The following is a 19,393-nucleotide window of genomic DNA, read 5'->3' as shown; positions in this document are numbered from 1 at the left end:
ACCCCTCAAGAATGGTCTAAGAGCGCTCTAATGAGGGTAATCATATGCTAGAGACATCGAGAGCAAGAGATTCACAAAGCAAGGGGTTTTTGAGACTGAAATTGAGTTAATATTGGCCATAAGAATATTTTTCTCAGTGCCTTTCCCCTTAACAACAATTGATACTAAAGTTGAAATGACATTTGGATAAAATTTTGGGAAAGAGAAAAATATTTTTTCTTGTGAAGTGCACGTTATAATACGTCTGTGTGTACAGGTTGTGTGTGTGTAATCTCATTGGGTTAAATCTCATTAAAGATAAGAGGCTGATGCTGGAGAACTCTGCTTCTTCTCATTGCTATGGCAACAGGAGTCTGGGATACCCTGAGATGGCAATGTGTCCAGTGCATACACCACAGCGTGGCAACTACACGCTGCAGTTTACACTACTGTCTACACCTCAGGCAGTTAAACTGCATGCTGCTGGTTTGTTTTGGTGGTGCCAGTATGTTGTATTTATTTAGATCATAAATGATGGAAGTGGTATCTTTTGACTTGAGTCCCATTTAGCCTACTTTGTCCCCCACTGTTTTTGTGCTCAAAAGGACAACCATTCCTAGTCATTGTTATGACCGTGCTGTCTAGGGCAGATGCCAGCACATACAATGTTAAGCTTTTAAACTTGTAGAATGGATGTTAAAATATTGATGTTTAAATATCACATGGTTTTTTTCAATATATTTTTTTAATGGATATTTTAGTCCGTTGGTTTGTCAGCATGCCTAAACCTTCTGTTTGAAGTCTCATCTTTAAATTCATCCCTTTAAAAAAAAAAAAAAAACAAGAAAAAACTCTAAACACTCACTATTTGACCTCACAAACAGACTAGTTAGTTGTCAGACAGATAGTTGACCATCCTGACCCACCCCTTATTCATTTGTTTGTTCTTGTGTCTGTAGACTATGGAGCTGAAGATCCGTTTATGTGTGGCGCTGTTCTCTCTGAGTGTGTGTCTCGCTCTCATGGGTCACGTGAGGGCGCAGGAGGAACCTGACGACATGGAAATGGATGTGGAGGATGCTACGGATTTCATACCGGAGGAAGATGTTGAGGAAGAGGAACAAAAAGCCCCCACAGCCCCACCAACACCCACTGTAAGACTATTTCCTGCTTGAAATCCATGAACTGGACATCCTTTTAAATTTCTCCTTTTGTGTTCTGTAGAAGAAAGTAAGTCATATGTGTTTGGAATGACATGAGGGTGAGTAAATGATGACTGAATTTTCCTTTTTGGAATCCAGTGTCAGAGGTTGGTTGTGTTTATTTATGCAGCAGATTAGCTGGAGATTTTGTTAACCTACTGACCTACAAACCAGCTTATACCACCTCAGTGCCACTTATTCAGCTCTCAGTGATTCTTCACTTAAAGTATATTTACTCACCCTCATGTCATTTCAAACCCATGTGGCTTTCTTTTGTAGAGCACAAAAGTAGCCGCTTTTTTTTTTTTTTTTTTTTTTCAGTTCATAGAGATGATCAAAAACAGCATAAAAGCAGTCCATATGACTCAAGACATTTCAATTCCTTTGAAATTATTCAGTAGCTTAATGTGCGGAACAGTCCGAAATAAAAGTCATTATTTACTGATAATGACTCCCCTCCGCCGAAAATGTATTCCAAATTCACAAATTTTGCTATTCTGAAAGAGATTGATTCACTGAAATAATTGGGTTAATATTTTCCCAAAACATCTTTATTCCAGGTCACGTATAAAGCTCCAGAGCCAATGGGAGAGCACTACTTTGCGGAGTCATTTGATAAAGGCACACTTCAAGGGTAAGAGACCATCCCTCTCACACAGCATATATTCAAAAGATTAATATTGGTCTTAAGTTTGAGATAAGGCCTGGAGATTTATGAAGAAATTTATTTCGCTGAGATTGTTTTTTTCTCCCCAATTTGTAATGCCCAATTCCCAATGCGCTCTAGGTCCTCGTGGTGGCGTAGTGACTCGCCTCAATCCAGGTGGCGGAGGACGAATCTCAGTTGCCTCCGCGTCTGAGACAGTCAGTCCACGCATCTTATCACGTGGCTTGTTGAGCGTGTTACCACGGAGATGTAGTGCGTGTGGAGGCCCACGCTATTCTCCGGCATCCACGCACAACTCGCCACGTGCCCCACCGAGAGCGAACCACATTATAGCGACCACGAGGAGATTACCCCGTGTGACTCTACCCTCCCTAGCAACCGGGCCAATTTGGTTGCTTAGGAGACCTGGCTGGAGTCACTCAGCACTCCCTGGATTCAAACTTGTGACTCCAGGGGTGGTAGTCAGCGTCAATACTCGCTGAGCTACCCAGGCCCCTTTTTGCCAAGATTGTTGAATGTTTTTATTTTTGTTTTCATCTCTAGATGGGTTTTATCCCAGGCCAAGAAGGATAGTATCGATGAGGAAATTGCCAAGTATGATGGTGAGTTTTTGTTTTCTCAAGATAAATGATAAATTACAAATCTTTATTCTATAATTGTATTTTTACTTTTCATTCTACATATGTAACATTTATGTTTTTATGTTTTCTTTAAAGCACTTTGTGAACACTTTTTAAAAGGTGCAAATAAATAGTTTTACTTAATAATAGGGCTGTCAATCAATTAACATTTTTAATTGAATTAATGTCATGACATGACAATCGCATTTAATCACATATATAAATATTCACTGAGAAAACCTCTCAAATGACAATAATTCTATATAGAATGATTATATAATTATAGTTATATTTAAACAGTTACAAATATAATATGTATAAAGTTGTGCTCAAAAGTTTGCATACCCTGGCAGAAATTGTGAAATTTTGGCATTGATTTTGAAAATATGACTGATCATGGACAAAAAAAACTGTCTTTTATTTAAGGATAGTGATCATATGTAGCCATTTATTATCACATAGTTGTTTGGCTCCTTTTTAAATCATAATGATAACAGAAATCACCCAAATGGCCCTGATCAAAAGTTTACATACCCTTGAATGTTTGGCCTTGTTACAGACACACAAGGTGACACACACAGGTTTAAATGGCAATTAAAGGTTAATTTCCCACACCTGTGGCTTTTTATATTGCAATTAGTGTCTGTGTATAAATAGTTAATGAGTTTATTAGCTCTCACGTGGATGCACTGAGCAGGCTAGATACTGAGCTATGGGGAGCAGAAAAGAACTGTCAAAAGACCTGCGTAACAAGGTCATGGAACTTTATAAAGATGGAAAAGGATATAAAAAGATATCCAAAGCCTTGAAAATGCCAGTCAGTATTGTTCAATCACTTATTAAGAAGTGGAAAATTCGGGGATCTCATGATGCCAAGGTCAGGTAGACCAAGAAAGATTTCAGCCACAACTGCCAGAAGAATTGTTCGGGATACAAAGAAAAACCCACAGGTAACCTCAGGAGAAATACAGGCTGCTCTGGAAAAAGACGGTGTGGTTGTTTCTAGGAGCACAGTACGACAATACTTGAACAAAAATGAGTTGCATGGTCGATTTGCCAGAAAGAAGCCTTTACTGCGCCAATGCCACAAAAAAGCCCAGTTACAATATGCCCGACAACACCTTGACACGCCTCACAGCTTCTGGCACACTGTAATTTGGAGTGACAAGACCAAAATAGAGCTTTATGGTCACAACCATAAGTGCTATGTTTGGAGAGGGGTCAACAAGGCCTACAGTGAAAAGAATACCATCCCCACTGTGAAGCATGGTGGTGGCTCACTGATGTTTTGGGGGTGTGTGAGCTCTAAAGGCACGGGGAATCTTGTGAAAATTGAGGCAAGATGAATGCAGCATGTTATCAGAAAATACTGGCAGACAATTTGCATTCTTCTGCACGAAAGCTGCGCATGGGATGCTCTTGGACTTTCCAGCACGACAATGACCCTAAGCACAAGGCCAAGTTGACCCTCCAGTGGTTACAGCAGAAAAAGGTGAAGGTTCTGGAGTGGCCATCACAGTCTCCTGACCTTAATATCATCGAGCCACTCTGGGGAGATCTCAAACGTGCGGTTCATGCAAGACAACCAAAAACTCTGCATTACCTGGAGGCATTTTGCCAAGACGAATGGGCAGCTATACCACCTGCAAGAATTTGGGGCCTCGTAGACAACTATTACAAAAGACTGCACGCTGTCATTGATGCTAAAGGGGGCAATACACAGTATTAAGAACTAAGGTTATGCAGACTTTTGAACAGGGGTCATTTCATTTTTTTCTTTGTTGCCATGTTTTGTTTTATGATTGTGCCATTCTGTTATTACCTACAGTTGAAAATGAATCCCATAAGAAATAAAAGAAATGTGTTTTGCCTGCTCACTCATGTTTTCTTTAAAAATGGTACATATATTACCAATTCTCCAAGGGTATGCAAACTTCTGAGCAAACTGTATATCAGGGTTTTTCCTGATATAACAGCTTTTTACCGTTTTCTGAGGGTTCCTTACTTTTAAGACTAGTCAACTCCAAAATGTATGTTATCGGTGAAATTAGTCCATGTAGGGCCATGTAGGTTTGGATTTTGTTTTCCCTTAATAATAACAACCTTCATTTAAAAACTGCATTTTGTGTTTACTTGTGTTATCTTTGACTAATATTTAAACTTGTTTGATGATCTGAAACATTTAAGTGTGACAAACATGCAAAAAAATAAGAAATCAGGAAGGGGGCAAACACTTTTTCACACCACTGTGTGTGTGTGTATATATATATATATATATATATATATATATATATATATATATATATATATATATATATATATATATATATACACACATACCTGTATATTTGTGTGTGTGTGTGTGTGTGTGTGTGTGTGTGTGTGTGTGTGTGTGTGTGTGTGTGTGTGTAAAAAAAAATCATAACAGAACGATATTTCGGACAGCTACTTGACTTCTTGTCATGCATGTTTATTTAAGCTGATAATTATTTCTTGAAATTAATTATTCAAAACATTGAAAACTTTGATAAGAAGACATTTCTTGATTTGTGTGTGTGTGTATTATTTGCACTGCTGGTCATGTGTTCATAAGATTTATACACTGGAGACTTGACAGAACTAAATGCTAAGGACGTTAATAACTGATATTGTGTGCAATGATTGTGAAGTTCTGCTGTGTTGTCTTCAGGTAAATGGGAGGTGGAAGAGATGCAGGACACTAAACTCCCAGGTGATAAAGGTCTTGTGCTGAAATCCAAAGCCAAACATCACGCCATCTCTGCTCTCCTGCTGCGTCCTTTCACCTTTGACACCAAACCCCTCATAGTCCAGTGAGTACACATACCTGTTCTCTGTTTGAGCCTGTCTAGATGCAATAAATATAATATTTAGTTTAAAATATTACACACATTCCTCCAGTGACTTGACTTGTCAGGGATCAGATGGTGAAGTATAACCATAATGCAAAAGCTGTGACACAACACGTATTGTGACTCCTTGAATTCAGATGTGTTTGAATTTACCAAGTATGAATTCATTGTTTGAATTCACCAAGAAATATCTGGTTAGCTGGTTTCCTAGCCTATCCAAGCTGGTTAGGCTGGTCTGTTTTTTAAATTTTTTTTTTATAAGAGGAGTTTTGTGCACTTGTCAGCTGGCAGGCCAGCTTAACTGCATTAGACCAACTTAAACCAGCTAAGACCAGCAAACCACTTTAGACATTGTTTTTGTTCAGTAAGCCAGTCTTGCATATTGACATTGCCTGAATATTGCATATTGCATTTTAAAGGGATAGTTCACCTAAAAATGAATATTCTCTCATCATTTACTCACCCTCAGGCCATCCCAGATGTGGATGAATTTCTTTCTTCTGCAGAACACAGAGTTTTAGAAGAATATCTGAGCTCTGTTGGTCCATTGAATGTAAGTGAATAGTGGCCAAAACTTTGAAGCTCCAAAAAGTACATAAAGGCAGCATAAAATTTATCAATAAGACTCCAGTGGTTTAATCCATCTTCTGAAGCAATATGATAGGTGTAGGTGAGAAACAGATCAATATTTAAGTCCTTTTTTACTGTAAATCTCCACTTTCACTTCCACATTCTTCTTTTGTTTTTTTGCGATTCACATTGTTCATGCATATCGCAACCTACTGGGCAGTTAGGATTATTTATATTAAAAAAGGACTTAAATATTTATCTGTTTCTCACCCACACCTATCATGTCACTTCTGAAGACATGGATTTAAATCACTGGAGTTATATATTACTTTTATGCTGCCTTTATGTGCTTTTTGAGCTTCAAAGTTCTGGCCACAACTCACGTGCATTAAATGGACCTACAGAGCTGTTCTTCTAAAAATCTTAATTTGTGTTGTACAGAAGAAAGTAAAATACATCTGGGATGGCATGAGGGGGAATAAATGAAAGCTCAGCTTTGTCTCTAACACTGTTAAGATGAAAATGAAATCCCATACTCAAATTATTAATACCAATTAATGTCAGATAATTGTAATAATCTCTGTATTTACCTGTGGCGTGACATCTGTCATGTTTCTGCAGGTATGAGGTGAACTTTCAGACTGGCATTGACTGTGGCGGAGCCTATGTTAAACTGCTGTCACAAACCCCTGACCTCGAATTGGTAAGATTACACACATTTTCAGTGTGCTGCTTTATCAGGCACACTGGCGAGTATTTCCTGTTGTTTGCCCTGAAAATTCCTGACATTTTCAGGAAACTTCTGTGTGAAGGGATAGTTGAAAATTGTCATCATTTACTCACCCTCATGTTGTTCCAAAACCATTGGACTTTCTTTCCTGCATGGAAGACAAAAGGAGATGTTAGGCAACATCTTGGTCTCAATCACCATTCACTCTAATTGCATCTTATTGCCAGACAATGAAAGTGAATAGAGACTGAGGCTAACATACTGCGCCACATCTCCTTTTGTGTTCCATGGAGAAAAGAAAGCCGTACAGGTTTGGAACAAAATGAAGATTTAGTCAACCAGGTACACAACAGCACAACATATTGAATCCCTCCCAATCTTGTTTTCGTTTTTGTCAAATTAAATATGGTATCTTCTGTAGCAAAAGTCTTTTAACCCTTAAATGCATGGGCATTTTGTCAAACATCATTATCAAATATTATTACATACCTCGGGTCTTTTGTGACCCGGCATGTATATCTATCACAAATGGATCTACAAAATGCCCATGTAGTGTAAAAATTTCAAAGCATTTAAGACAATTAGAAAATAATAGAATCAAATATATTCTGATATATTTTGAGGTTTTATTTTTCATATATCAAAGAAATGATGCAACAAATATAGAACAGGATTCATTGCTTCCACACTGAAATTTTCAACTGAGGCTCAACTGGCTCTCAAATGCATATTGAGCTACACCAAACACTTAAGGTATACAAGGATGTGCGTATTTTGTCAGGCCCTTATTGACCCCTGTGGCAGGGCGGAGGGCGGGGCCAGGTCGTGATTCCGCACACCCGGCCCCTAATTGGGCTGATTAGCCCGAGAGGGATAAAGGCCGACTGGAGACGGCAGTGCGACAGAGAGAGAGTTACGGACAGCTGTCCAACACCTGTGTGTGTTCATCTTTTGATTCAGTTTATTATTTAAATATTATTTATATCGTTAAGCCGGTTCTTGCCTCCTCCTTTCCTTCTTCCCTGTTACACTGGTGCCTAAATCCGGGAAGGAGGACGACAGCCGCGCCTCCCTGGGTGGAACGGAGGCAGTCCTACGACCCCTGGCGGATGGAACGCCCCGCCGCGTTTTTGGTGGACGGTAGGGGTCTCCCCCGCCCCTGGCAGCGGTAACCGCTCCAGGCGGTTGGTTGGGAGCCCCTCCTCCCCTCGCAGTCGGCGGCCGTTCCTCCGCGGCCAGGCTTCTCCGTCCTCCGGTGGATGGCCGCGGCTGCTCCTTTGGGGTGGATGGTAGCGGCGAGAACTCTACTACGGCTTATCCCTCTCGGGCTAATCAGCCCAATTAGGGGCCAGGTGTGCGGATCACGACCCGGCCACGCCCTTCGCCCTGCCACATTCCCGTTTCCACCTGGTTTTAAGATGTGTCTCAGGTTATCCAATCACATGGGGTACGGTGAGACACATAGCTGTTTACTACTGGTCCCTTAAATGTGTCTCCTGTGACCACTTGTGATCGAATTTCAAGGGAAGGGTCTCTGATTTCATGACAACATACGTCATCAATCAGTATGTCAGTGTGTTACTGCACCATGATGAATTCAGAAAAGACCAGGAGAGTGCAAACAAAACCTGCACGCTGTTCCTCCCAGATGCAGGTGAAATATAAACTTAGCACAGGCCCAACATTTCAAGCAGAATTATTCATTATTTTAGTGGATTATCTGTATTAAAGTAGCTTCAGATGTTCGTGCTTCTCATAAGTGTCCCTGCATGTTCACACTGAGAAAGATCCGTGAAGTTCTCGTGCTTGTGTATGTATCCACTTTTTTAATTTCCCGATCAGACAGTTATTTCCTATTTTTAAATGTTTTTGTTTTGTTTTTTTGCAGTGGTTGATTGACAGGTGAGGGGTGGCGCTTCACTGCTGTCCGGGACACATTCTGGACGAATAAGCGTTTACACCTCAAATGCGCTTTGGTCGCATGCATTTTTGACCACATTCCGATGTGGTTTTTGTGATCCGATCACAAAACGTTTTAGACCCCGTTTAGACCTGTATTTAGTGCTGACCAAATGTGATCGGATCACCCAAAACGCATCTTAATACAAGGTGTAAGTGGGGCCAGTGAGGCTAAATAGACGTACAACCTACAGAATTTCAGTAGTACACCCAAAAAAACAACAGTCATATCATACTGTTCATGAGTTATACACATGATACTGATTATTCACCACCATTGCGCAGAAAATCGACATGATGTTGTAGTAATTTTTATGAATATGTCACTCATTTGTGTTGTAATAAAGAAATATATATCCTGGGATAGTAAATTTAAATAGATTTGAAATAATCACAAAAATGATTTATAGAAGTGGAAATATATATTGCGATGCTATAACATATCTTGGGTCACTAAAGACCACTGAGACGGTAAACTGCCAGCAGGAGTTGAAACCACCGGAAGTGTTCGAGCGGCCATCTTGGTATGCCCAAATTCTCATAGAGCGTCAATGACTGACAGGCGAAAAAACACCCTCGTTTCACCGTCTCTGACCTGTGGATATGACAGCTGTGTTTCGCCCTCAAGTGACAGTCGTGTTTAATTTTGAATTTGCTCGTTTTGGATAATATTCGTTACGAGGGAGAAGATATGCGCGGATCGCAATGTCAGAGCATCCACCTGCCCCGGTGTTCAGTCTATTAGTGCAGTCAACTGGTGCAACAACAATCAACGAAGGAAGCGGGAAAAACTTACACAAGTTGTAATATATGTAGGAAAAGCTGTAATATCTGCTTGTTTGGGGTGACAATACTTCCTTACCCCTGAAAGGGACTTTAAAAAAGTCAGACCGGGATTTCTAAATCGCCTTAAATGCCCGGGATTTGCTTGTTTTAATACTGAAGTGCTCTCTGTAGTCATACACGGATACATGTCATAAATAAGTGTTCATTTGCCATTTTAAACCTGGCGTATCAGTTTAATTTTAACCAGCTTTGCTTTGCATGTCTCCCTCACTCTCTGCGCGCCCGCTGCACGTGATAGAGGGAGGGAGAGCGCACGCTCTCTTTCAAGTGACTGCGAGAAAAAGGCACTATTTGATGAAAACATCAAACAAGTAACTCTGAACAAACACTTCGATGTTCACAATAAATAAGTCTGAAAATGTATCTTACCTCAGTTTCAGTGAACCGGTTTACATTCCGCTGATCTGTTCACTGATGATGTTTGTTAGTGGTGGATACTGTTTTATACAGATATAAAAAATTCACTCGGGCTTTCAAAAAACAGGAAAAATTCCCCACTTTAAATAAATAAATACATGTGTGGGACGTTTGCGTTTTAGGGCTGTACATGCAGATTTCAGATATAAAATCGGTGATTGAATGACTAATGTTTACTCGCTGAAATTAGATTATTTCCTATTAATGGTGCACTCAGTGATTCCTGAGAAACACTGTTGATATTCGAACTCAACTGCCAAAACAAACACACCCCTTCCTTCAGTACTCCTCTGAAGCTTCGCCCCCCCCCAAATTCATGCACGTGAGACTGTTTTACACACACCAGCTCCAGACACTCACATCTCTCCTGCTACTAAATCTAACATCACAACAACAGCATATATGAGTCTGTGAAACAGCAAAATTTATGTTACCCAACTATCGAGAACTTCTGCATCTGTCTTCAAGCCTTTTACCTCTCAGAGGTCTCTCCACCGTTGAACAGCCTCGCCGATGTTGACGCGGCTCCTAGCCCTCAACTTATCATAATCCTCCTTTTTTAGTTTATTCATCTGACCTTTTTCTCTTGGTCTGTTTCTCAGCTGTTTGTCCTCCTTGGAGTTTAGAAAGTTTGCATCAGCCAGATTTGCTGACGCTCTTCTAATGAATTTCCCTCTCGCTCTGCCCCCACCCCCCATCCTGTGCACGCGCAAGAACCACCCCATGTTGCTGATTGGCTGGAGTAGTGTTCTGTGGATCCACTTTGTTTTTGTCCCATTTACAGAGCCAGGGCTGTGTACAAATACTAGATTTTTTTTTAGCCCACCCACAGAATGGACAGCTAGCAGACTGTGAGGAGATATTTGCAGATTTTGACAAAAAGTGTGTTGGATTAGAATTACTGAGTACACCTTTAAGTCAATAGGGACATTGGAATGTTTGGGCATAGCAATATGGGGGCACAGTGGCTTCACTGATATGATATCATGAGCAGTCCAGTTCTATATTAATTATCAGTGGTAAAGACCATATACACTTTTGGTAATTAATCAATTAGAATTGTTGTTTTTTTTTGTTTTTGCTTTTTTTGCAATTTTGGCATGTTTTTTAATTGTTAGACTGTTCAAAAGAGAAAAGTTGAGGAAGACTAAAGCAGTTGGGGCATAACTCCAAAAAAGAAATAAAAAATGTATGAGGTAAAGGTGGAATGAGGTCCCAGGTCACTAAAGACCCGAGGTATGCATTTAAGGGTTAATGTTATGAAGTGTTGTCTTGAACAGAAATGTCCTTTTTAAATGTAAACCACCTCCTCCGTGTCTCTCCTCACAGGAGCAGTTTGTGGATAAGACTCCATACAGCATCATGTTTGGGCCTGATAAGTGTGGTGAGGATTACAAACTGCACTTCATCTTCAGACACAAGAACCCTAAAACAGGAGAGTTTGAGGAGAAACATGCCAAGAAGCCCGACGCAGACCTCCGCACGTACTACACCGACAAGAAAACCCACCTCTACACACTGGGTAACAACACATTTACTCCTCCTGTCATACACTTGATTAGAACCTTGATTATTGCAAATAAATGCAGTCATTATAGTGGTAGAATATAGTGTGTATTCTTTTTAAGTGAACCTGGCTTGTTCTAGGATAGATAGGACATGGAACCCTTAAAGGACAGTGGCAATACCACGTACATTTATGAAAATAGTTGGTAATGCCATGATACTTTGATATATAGCATGGTACTAAATGATTACTGTCTTCATGTACTAATGTACTTTACACAATCACATGAGACTACCGTAGTCCATATCCAGAGAACCATGGTATTACCAAGCTACATGTCGAAAACCAAAAAAAGGGTACTTTTTGGTTGTTTTCCTTTTTTTGTTAAGGTTAGGTTTAATGTTTTTGTTAGTCAACGGTAAGTGGTTTAACATATAAATTATATATATACTGTATATTAGAGGTCGACTGATAGTGGATTTTGCCGATACTGATAACTAAGGTGGAGGAAAAGGCTTATAACCGATTAATCAGCTGATAGTTTTTAAAATGGATTTATAGAATTTATTGAATGTTAAACTTTCTAAGCCTTTCCTTACTAGGACGGGCACAGACATTGAGGCTACAAGAGTCCAAAATAAATAAAATACGAGCAGTTTATTGTGCAACCAAATTCCCAATAATAACAAGAAAAAAAAATTAAGATTTGGTGCATAACATGGAACTTTTAACTGTAAACAAGCCCGGAATACAATTACTTATTTTGAAATGGAGGCTTGGCTTCGTTACAATCCTCTATATTTTAGTATTTTACCAAATTAATCTTTTTATTATCTACATTCACTAGATTAAAACTATTGGCAACTATCTGCATAGTTTTTTTGCAAATAAGCAATAGTTCCTAAAAAACTATCGGCACCGATTAATCGGTAAAACCGCTATATTGGTCTACCTCTAATTATATATACATATATACAGTGCATCCGGAAAGTATTCACAGCGCTTCACTTTTTCCACATTTTGATATGTTACAGCCTTATTCCAAAATGGATTAAATTCATTATTTTCCTCAAAATTCTACAAACAATACCCCATAATGACAACGTGAAAGAAGTTTGTTTGAAATCTTTGCAAATTTATTAAAAATATAAAACAAAAAAAAATCACGTACATAAGTATTCACAGCCTTTGCTCAGTACTTTGTTGAAGCACCTTTGGCACCAATTACAGCCTCAAATCTTTTTGAGTATGATGCTACAAGCTTGGCACACCTATTTTTGGGCAGTTTCTCCCATTCTTCTTTGCAGGACCTCTCAAGCTCCATCAGGTTGAATGGGGAGCGTCAGTGCACAGCCATTTTCAGATCTCTCCAGAGATGTTCAATCAGGTTCAAGTCTGGGCTCTGGCTGGGCCACTCAAGGACATTCACAGAGTTGTCCCGGAGCCACTCCTTTGTTATCTTGGCTGTGTGCTTAGGGTCGTTGGCCTGTCGGAAGATGAACCTTCGCCCCAGTCTGTAATCTTTCTTACCGACTATTAACATGCATCAATGTGTTCTTCCTGCAGTGCTGAACCCTGACAACAGTTTTGAGATCCTGATCGATCAGACTGTTGTGAACAGTGGTAATCTGTTGAATGACGTGACTCCCCCTGTCAACCCACCCGCTGAGATTGAAGATCCAGACGACCACAAGCCCGAGGACTGGGACGAAAGACCCAAGATCCAGGACCCAGACGCAGTCAAACCCGAGGACTGGTGAGCAGAGCGTGTCTTTGTGATATATTGAGTGTGATTTTGTCATATTAAACAGTTGCTGTCAGTTTCCATGTATCTCATCAGCCCTCTTCCTCATCATTTGGTGCATTTGTAACTCTTCTTCAGGGATGAAGACGCTCCTGCTAAGATTCCTGATGAAGACGCTGTGAAACCCGATGGCTGGTTGGACGATGAGCCAGAATACATCAGCGACCCTGACGCCATCAAGCCAGAGGATTGGTAAAGCATTTTTTAAATATTCATTTTAAGGCGACATGAAGTCCAAATTTACCTTATTTACTTTCTTAGCATGTCTCTGGTCTTTTGCAGCACAATTCCAATGAAGTGAGTCTTTTCATAATCGATAATAAAAATGTAATGGCTTTCTCTACCTCTTAAATGACTCATCTTTACGGATGATGCAATACAAGTAATAAAAATACTATTAATCAATAAAATCGTTGCCTGCATTTCATGGTCCAATCAAATCCTAGTGGATAAAATCAAATCCCTCTGTACTTGAATATTCTGTTTAATCTGAAAATGTCATGTTTTACAGAAATTAAATGTTGTAAATGCTGATTTAAGATCATTATGTTAGCTTTTAAGGCGCAATTGGTTCGTCAAGCCAAGTTTATTGTAATTTTTTTCTAATTACAGTTCAGTTGTAAGAAAAGAGACAAAATATGCTTTTAGAGGACTTGTTTTGTGACATGTAGCAATGGAAATGACAAGTTTTGCTAGCAGACTTTGACCTTAAAAAATAAAAGCATGAAAAAAATAGAAGCAAAAAATAAACTGTAGAATTCATGAGTTTTTGTAGTTGTTAATTTAGGTGAAGTCTGCATTTTAAAATTTGGAAGAAATATTCTTGCTCAAAGGTAATAAATGAATAGTTCACCCAAAAATGAAAATTCTCTCATCATTTACTCACCCTTATGCCATCCCAGATGTGGATGTCTTGCTTTTTTCTGCTTAACACTAATTAAGATTTTTATTTTTTTTATTTAAAAAAAGGCAATCTGAGTAAACACAAAATACAGTTTTTAAAAGATTGTTATTTATTGAAGCAAAAAAATTATCCAATACCAACGGGGCCTTTGTGAAAAAGTATTTGCCCCCTTAATTACTAAATCCTTAAATCTATGAAACTGCATTCATAATGGGGTTCAGCTGGACTAGACACACACAGACCTGATTACTGCCAACCCTGTTCAATCAAATCAACACCTAAATAGAACTTTTTGCTACAAACTACTAAGATATTTCAAAGGCTCTGGTGCTCCAAAGAACCACAGTGAGAGCCATTCTCCAAATGGAGACAATTTGGCACAGTAGTGAACCTTCCCAGAAGTGGCCGACCTTCCAAATTTCCTCTTAAGAGGACAGCGACGACTCATCCAGGAAGTCACAAAAATGTCAAGGACAACCTCCAAGGAACTGCAGGCCTCTCTCGCATCAGTGAAGGTCACTGTTCATGACTCCACTATCAGAAAGACTGGCCAAAAATGGCATCCATGGAAGAGTGTGAAAACCACTGCTAACCCAGAATAACATTAAGGCTCATCTGAATTTTGCCAAATAGCACCTTGATGATCCTCAAACCTTTTGGGAGAATGTTCTGTGGACTGATGAGTCGAAAGTGGAACTGTTTGGAAGACAGGGGTCCCGTTACATCTGGTGAAAATCAAACACAGAATTCCACAAAAAGAACATCACTACGGTCAAGCATGGTGGTGGTAGTGTGATGTGTGGGGATGCTGTGCTGCTTCAGGTCCAGGGCAACTTGCAATAAAAACATGAATTCTGCTCTCTACCAGAAAATCCTAAAGGAGAACTTCTGGTCATCATTCTGTGAGTTGAAGCTCAAGCGCAACTGGATTATGCAGTAAGACAATGATCCAAAGTACAGGAGTAAGTCTACCTCTGAATGGCTCAAAAGAAGCAAAATTAAAGTTTTGGAGTGGCCTAGTCAAAGTCCTGACTTGAACCAGATTGAGATTGTGAAAGACTGATCTCCAGTTATCAGAAGAGTTTGGTTGCAGTTGTTGATGCTAAGGGTGGCACAACCAGCTATTAATTGTAAGGGGGCTGTTAGTTTTTCACATGGGTGATATATGTGTTGGATAACTTTTTTTGCTTCAGTAAAAAAAAAAAAATATATATATATATATATATAATATGAAAACTGTATTTTGTGTTAACTCCGGTTGCCTTTGTTTTATGTTACCTGTATTAAAGGATCTGCTCGTTTGAAGATCTAAAACAATTTAATATGAAAAGCACACTAAAACAGAAAAAATTAGGAAGGGGTTGATTACTTTTTCACAGCACTGCAGTCCATAAGACTCCAGTGGTTTAATCCATGTGTTCAGAATGATATGAAAGGTGTCGGTGAGACACAGATCAGTATTTAAGTCCTTATTACTATAAATGTCCTCTTTTTCTTCCACTTCCACATTCTTTTGTTTTTGGCGATTGCTATTCTTCTTGTATATCGCCACTTACTGGACAGGGAGGAGAGTTTAAACTAAAAAAGCACTTAAATATTGATCTGTTTCTCACCCACACTTATCATATCGCTTCTAGAGACATGGATTAAATCACTGGAGTTCTATGGATTACTTTTATTAATTTATATGCTTTTTGGAGCTTCAAAGTTCTGGCCACCATTCACTTACATTGTATGGACCAACATAGCTGAGATATTTTTCTAAAAATCTTTGTGTTCAGCAGGATAAAGAAAGTCATACGCATCTGGGATGGCATTAAGGCAAGTAAATGATGAAAGAATTTTCTTTTTTGGGTGAACTATTCTTTTAAAGCAAATGAGGTGCTTTTGTATCATCTATTGTAAAAGGCTGAGCTCCGATGGGTTGCACAGAGGAGGATTGAACTGATTTTAATAAAGAAAATAAGACTCCTGGGGTGATTTTCTAGGTTAAATTTCTTAATTATAGTTCTGACCAAGAGAGCAGCTGAAATAGAAACGGGAAGGGGACATTGTGTGTGCATGCTTACTCTTTCATCACTGGTTTTTCTTCACAAACTGCTACCTGCACTCTATGTATCTATATGGTGTTCCTCCTCTCAGGGATGAGGATATGGATGGTGAGTGGGAGGCGCCTCAGATCCCAAACCCTGCCTGTGAGACCGCCCCTGGCTGTGGTACATGGCAGAGACCAATGATTGACAACCCCAACTACAAGGGCAAGTGGAAGCCACCCATGATTGATAACCCTAATTATCAGGTAACTTTTAATGTTTCTCATTTGGTATCCTTTAAAGCTTTGTAGTAGGACTGGGTAAAAATATTGATTTTTCCGATGCATCGCAATCTTCATTTGATTGATCTCGAGATCGATTGTTATCCCAATATCAATCTTTTACTTAATGTGCAACTCTCTACAATGCGAGTAAATCACTCATGAATGAGAGCAAATTACGTGCTATGTAACTAAAAAAATGTCTGTGATAAGACACTGGCTGGTTAATGTTCAGATTTCACTCTCCAGTGATTCAGTAGTATACTGCAAAGTTATTTAGCATCCTTTCACTTTGTTGAGAGTTGAAGTTTGATTTGACACGTTCCTTGTAATGTATGTCTAAAGACAAGATCCACGCAATCCATTTGTCGTTTACCACTGATGAGGAAAAGAAGCCATTCGAGCCCTCTCTCGTTCATTTACAGATGAGTGCTGGTTTTCTTGAGAACTTGTGTTCTACAAATCATTGTAAATACTTGCAAATAGTAATAATAGTAAATTATGCATTAAACAGTAAACATGTAATAAAATGTAATAAATGCAATATAATATATTTATTAATGGAATACATGGATTTGTAAATTTTCTAAAAGCTAAAATGTGTAATGTGAAAAATGTGAAAAACAAATAAAATTTGTAAAATTAATATTTTCGAAATGTATCTAGTTAGAATGTCCCCCTGTGTGTGTGTGTGTGTATAATAAATAAATAAATAAATATATATATAATTTTTTTTTTTTTTTCGCCCTTTTTCTCCCCAATATGGAATGCCCAATTCCCAATGCGCTCTAAGTCCTCGTGGTGGCGTAGTGACTCGCCTCAATCCGGGTGGCGGAGGACGAATCTCAGTTGCCTCCACGTCTGAGACCTTCAATCCGCGCATCTTATCACGTGGCTTGTTGAGCGCGTTACTGCGGAGACATAGCGTGTGTGGAGGCTTCATGCTCTTCTCTGCGGCATCCACGCACAACTCACCACACAACCCACCGAGAGCGAGAACCACACATTATAGCGACCACGAGGAGGTTACCCCATGTGACTCTACCCTCCCTAGCAACCGGGCCAATTTGGTTGCTTAGGAGACCTGGCTGGAGTCACTCAGCACGCCCTGGATTTGAACTTGAAACTCCAGGGGTAGTAGTTAGCATCTTTACTCACTGAGATACCCAGGCCCCCGGACCCCTGTATATTTAACAGCATTATCTGGGAGAGAATTTCTTTCATATGTTAACAAAATGAATATTATTACTGAAATATACCCATATGAATCGAATCGGAATCGAGAGCTTCTGAATCGTTTTTGTATCAGGAAATCTGTATCAATACCCAACCCTACTTTATAGTCAGCGAAAGTTTTGTCGTAATTTAGTGCATTTAGTAACACAACAATTATTCAGACTGTATCTCTTGGGTTAAAGGGACAGCTCACCTAAATAATGAAAAATTTGTCATTTACTCACGTCGTTCCAACCCCATCTGACCCTTTCTTCTGTGGAACACAAAAGGAGATATTTAGCAGGATGTCAGTGCTACTCTTTTCCATACAGCGAAAGTAAATGTAGTCTGTCAAGTTCCAAAAATGACAAAAAAAAGCACCATATAAGTATCATCAAAGTTGTCTATACAGCTTGTTTGCTATGTTATCTTCCGAAGCCACACTAGAGCTTTATATGGGGAACAGACCAAAATTTAAGTCGTTTTTTAGCTGAAAATTTCCCCCTCTTCTACAGATATAGCTTTTATTGCTTGTCATTATTTGAGCTTGACAGCCTCAGTCCACATCATGAAAAAGATCACTCTGAACATTCTACCTAATACTATCCGTTGTTTTCCACAGAAGAAAGACAATCATGCAGATTTGGAACATATAAAACTAAAATCTTGCATTTCAAATATTCCAGTATGTTCAGTCAATTCGTGTGTGGCAGGTTACACATCAATGACGAGACTCGTAAGAACCAATAACACTTGACATAGTTGATGTCAAATGCACCATATTTGAATGTAAATAAACATTGACATGCTAAATAATACTGGAAGTGTCATGGTGTGTGTTGTTTTTTCAGGGTGTGTGGAAACCCAGGAAGATTCCTAACCCAGACTTCTTTGAAGACCTCCACCCGTTCCGTATGACTGCATTCAGCGCCGTGGGTCTGGAGCTCTGGTCCATGTCCTCTGATATTTACTTTGACAACTTCTTCATCACTTCTGATCGTAACGTGGCCGATCGGTGGGCTACAGATGGCTGGGGTCTGAAGAAAGCAGCTGAGGGAGCCGCTGAGGTATCAAACATCTCCTTTATCTGTTACTTCTGCTCTACCTTTCCTTCAATCGTGTGCTTTTACAAACAGATGAAAGGGTACAGAATAGTGACAAATAGTCTCAGAATCAGACAACATCCCTGTGGACAGTTCATGTCCTGTGTGTTAAATGTGGTGCACAAAAAAGCCAAGAAATTGCAAGCCTAATGTCTGGCTTTTCGCTGTCTGCCATAAAACAAAGTTGTGTTACTGAGTTATTACAATGAGTGCTTTTAAGGAAGAACAAGTCATTGGATTTGGCAAAGCGTCTGAGGTTCTTGGCATCAAAGTTCTTGAAATATATTAAAAAGTTTAGTTTTAGGCATTTATTAGCACATACTTGTATTCTTAAAGTTATTTCCATTTCAGACTTACTGGCCCCTAATATCATGCAACAAAAGTGAACTGTGTTGGTCACTTTCTATGTTGGTCAGACTGTCTTTTCTTGTCTAAGTGGGCCATTAAAAACCCATATTGGTCAACCACTAATGTGGACCAGACATTATGTCGATGGTCAGAAATCTAGCTGCACACAAGACTAATCCGCCACAAGTGACAATTGTGGAATTATGCTTTTTTTCTTTATCTTTTTAGTGATTTATCTGCCGCACATGTCATAATTGATGCACTTACCACATCATAGCATTTAGATCTGGTGTGAGAAAGGACAGACCCCTTGGCGTGTGTGAGCACACATGGTGATT

General features: G+C 39.3%; 1 protein-coding gene across 3 annotated transcripts in view; it reads left to right on the top strand.

The window, feature by feature from the left end:
- Positions 1-19,393, top strand: part of canx (calnexin) — a 37,350-nt gene that overhangs the window by 8,685 nt on the left and 9,272 nt on the right. The window contains exons 2-12 of one of the 3 annotated variants that reach the window (XM_051657536.1): positions 350-465; positions 939-1,133; positions 1,742-1,815; positions 2,392-2,450; positions 5,158-5,299; positions 6,530-6,611; positions 11,190-11,382; positions 12,934-13,123; positions 13,250-13,363; positions 16,218-16,374; positions 18,456-18,671. In XM_051657536.1, the coding sequence (XP_051513496.1) occupies positions 457-465; positions 939-1,133; positions 1,742-1,815; positions 2,392-2,450; positions 5,158-5,299; positions 6,530-6,611; positions 11,190-11,382; positions 12,934-13,123; positions 13,250-13,363; positions 16,218-16,374; positions 18,456-18,671 (1,431 nt within the window). In that variant the 5' untranslated portion in view covers positions 350-456. Of the gene's footprint in view, positions 1-349; positions 485-938; positions 1,134-1,741; positions 1,816-2,391; positions 2,451-5,157; positions 5,300-6,529; positions 6,612-11,189; positions 11,383-12,933; positions 13,124-13,249; positions 13,364-16,217; positions 16,375-18,455; positions 18,672-19,393 lie in introns of those variants that run through there. The other 2 variants (XM_051657539.1, XM_051657537.1) reach the window with 2 other exon arrangements.

Source organism: Myxocyprinus asiaticus, chromosome 27 (assembly GCF_019703515.2).
Source record: "Myxocyprinus asiaticus isolate MX2 ecotype Aquarium Trade chromosome 27, UBuf_Myxa_2, whole genome shotgun sequence".
Taxonomy (NCBI): domain Eukaryota; kingdom Metazoa; phylum Chordata; class Actinopteri; order Cypriniformes; family Catostomidae; genus Myxocyprinus; species Myxocyprinus asiaticus.
Note: the sequence above shows the minus strand (reverse complement) of the source record. Positions and strands in the feature narration are given on the sequence as shown.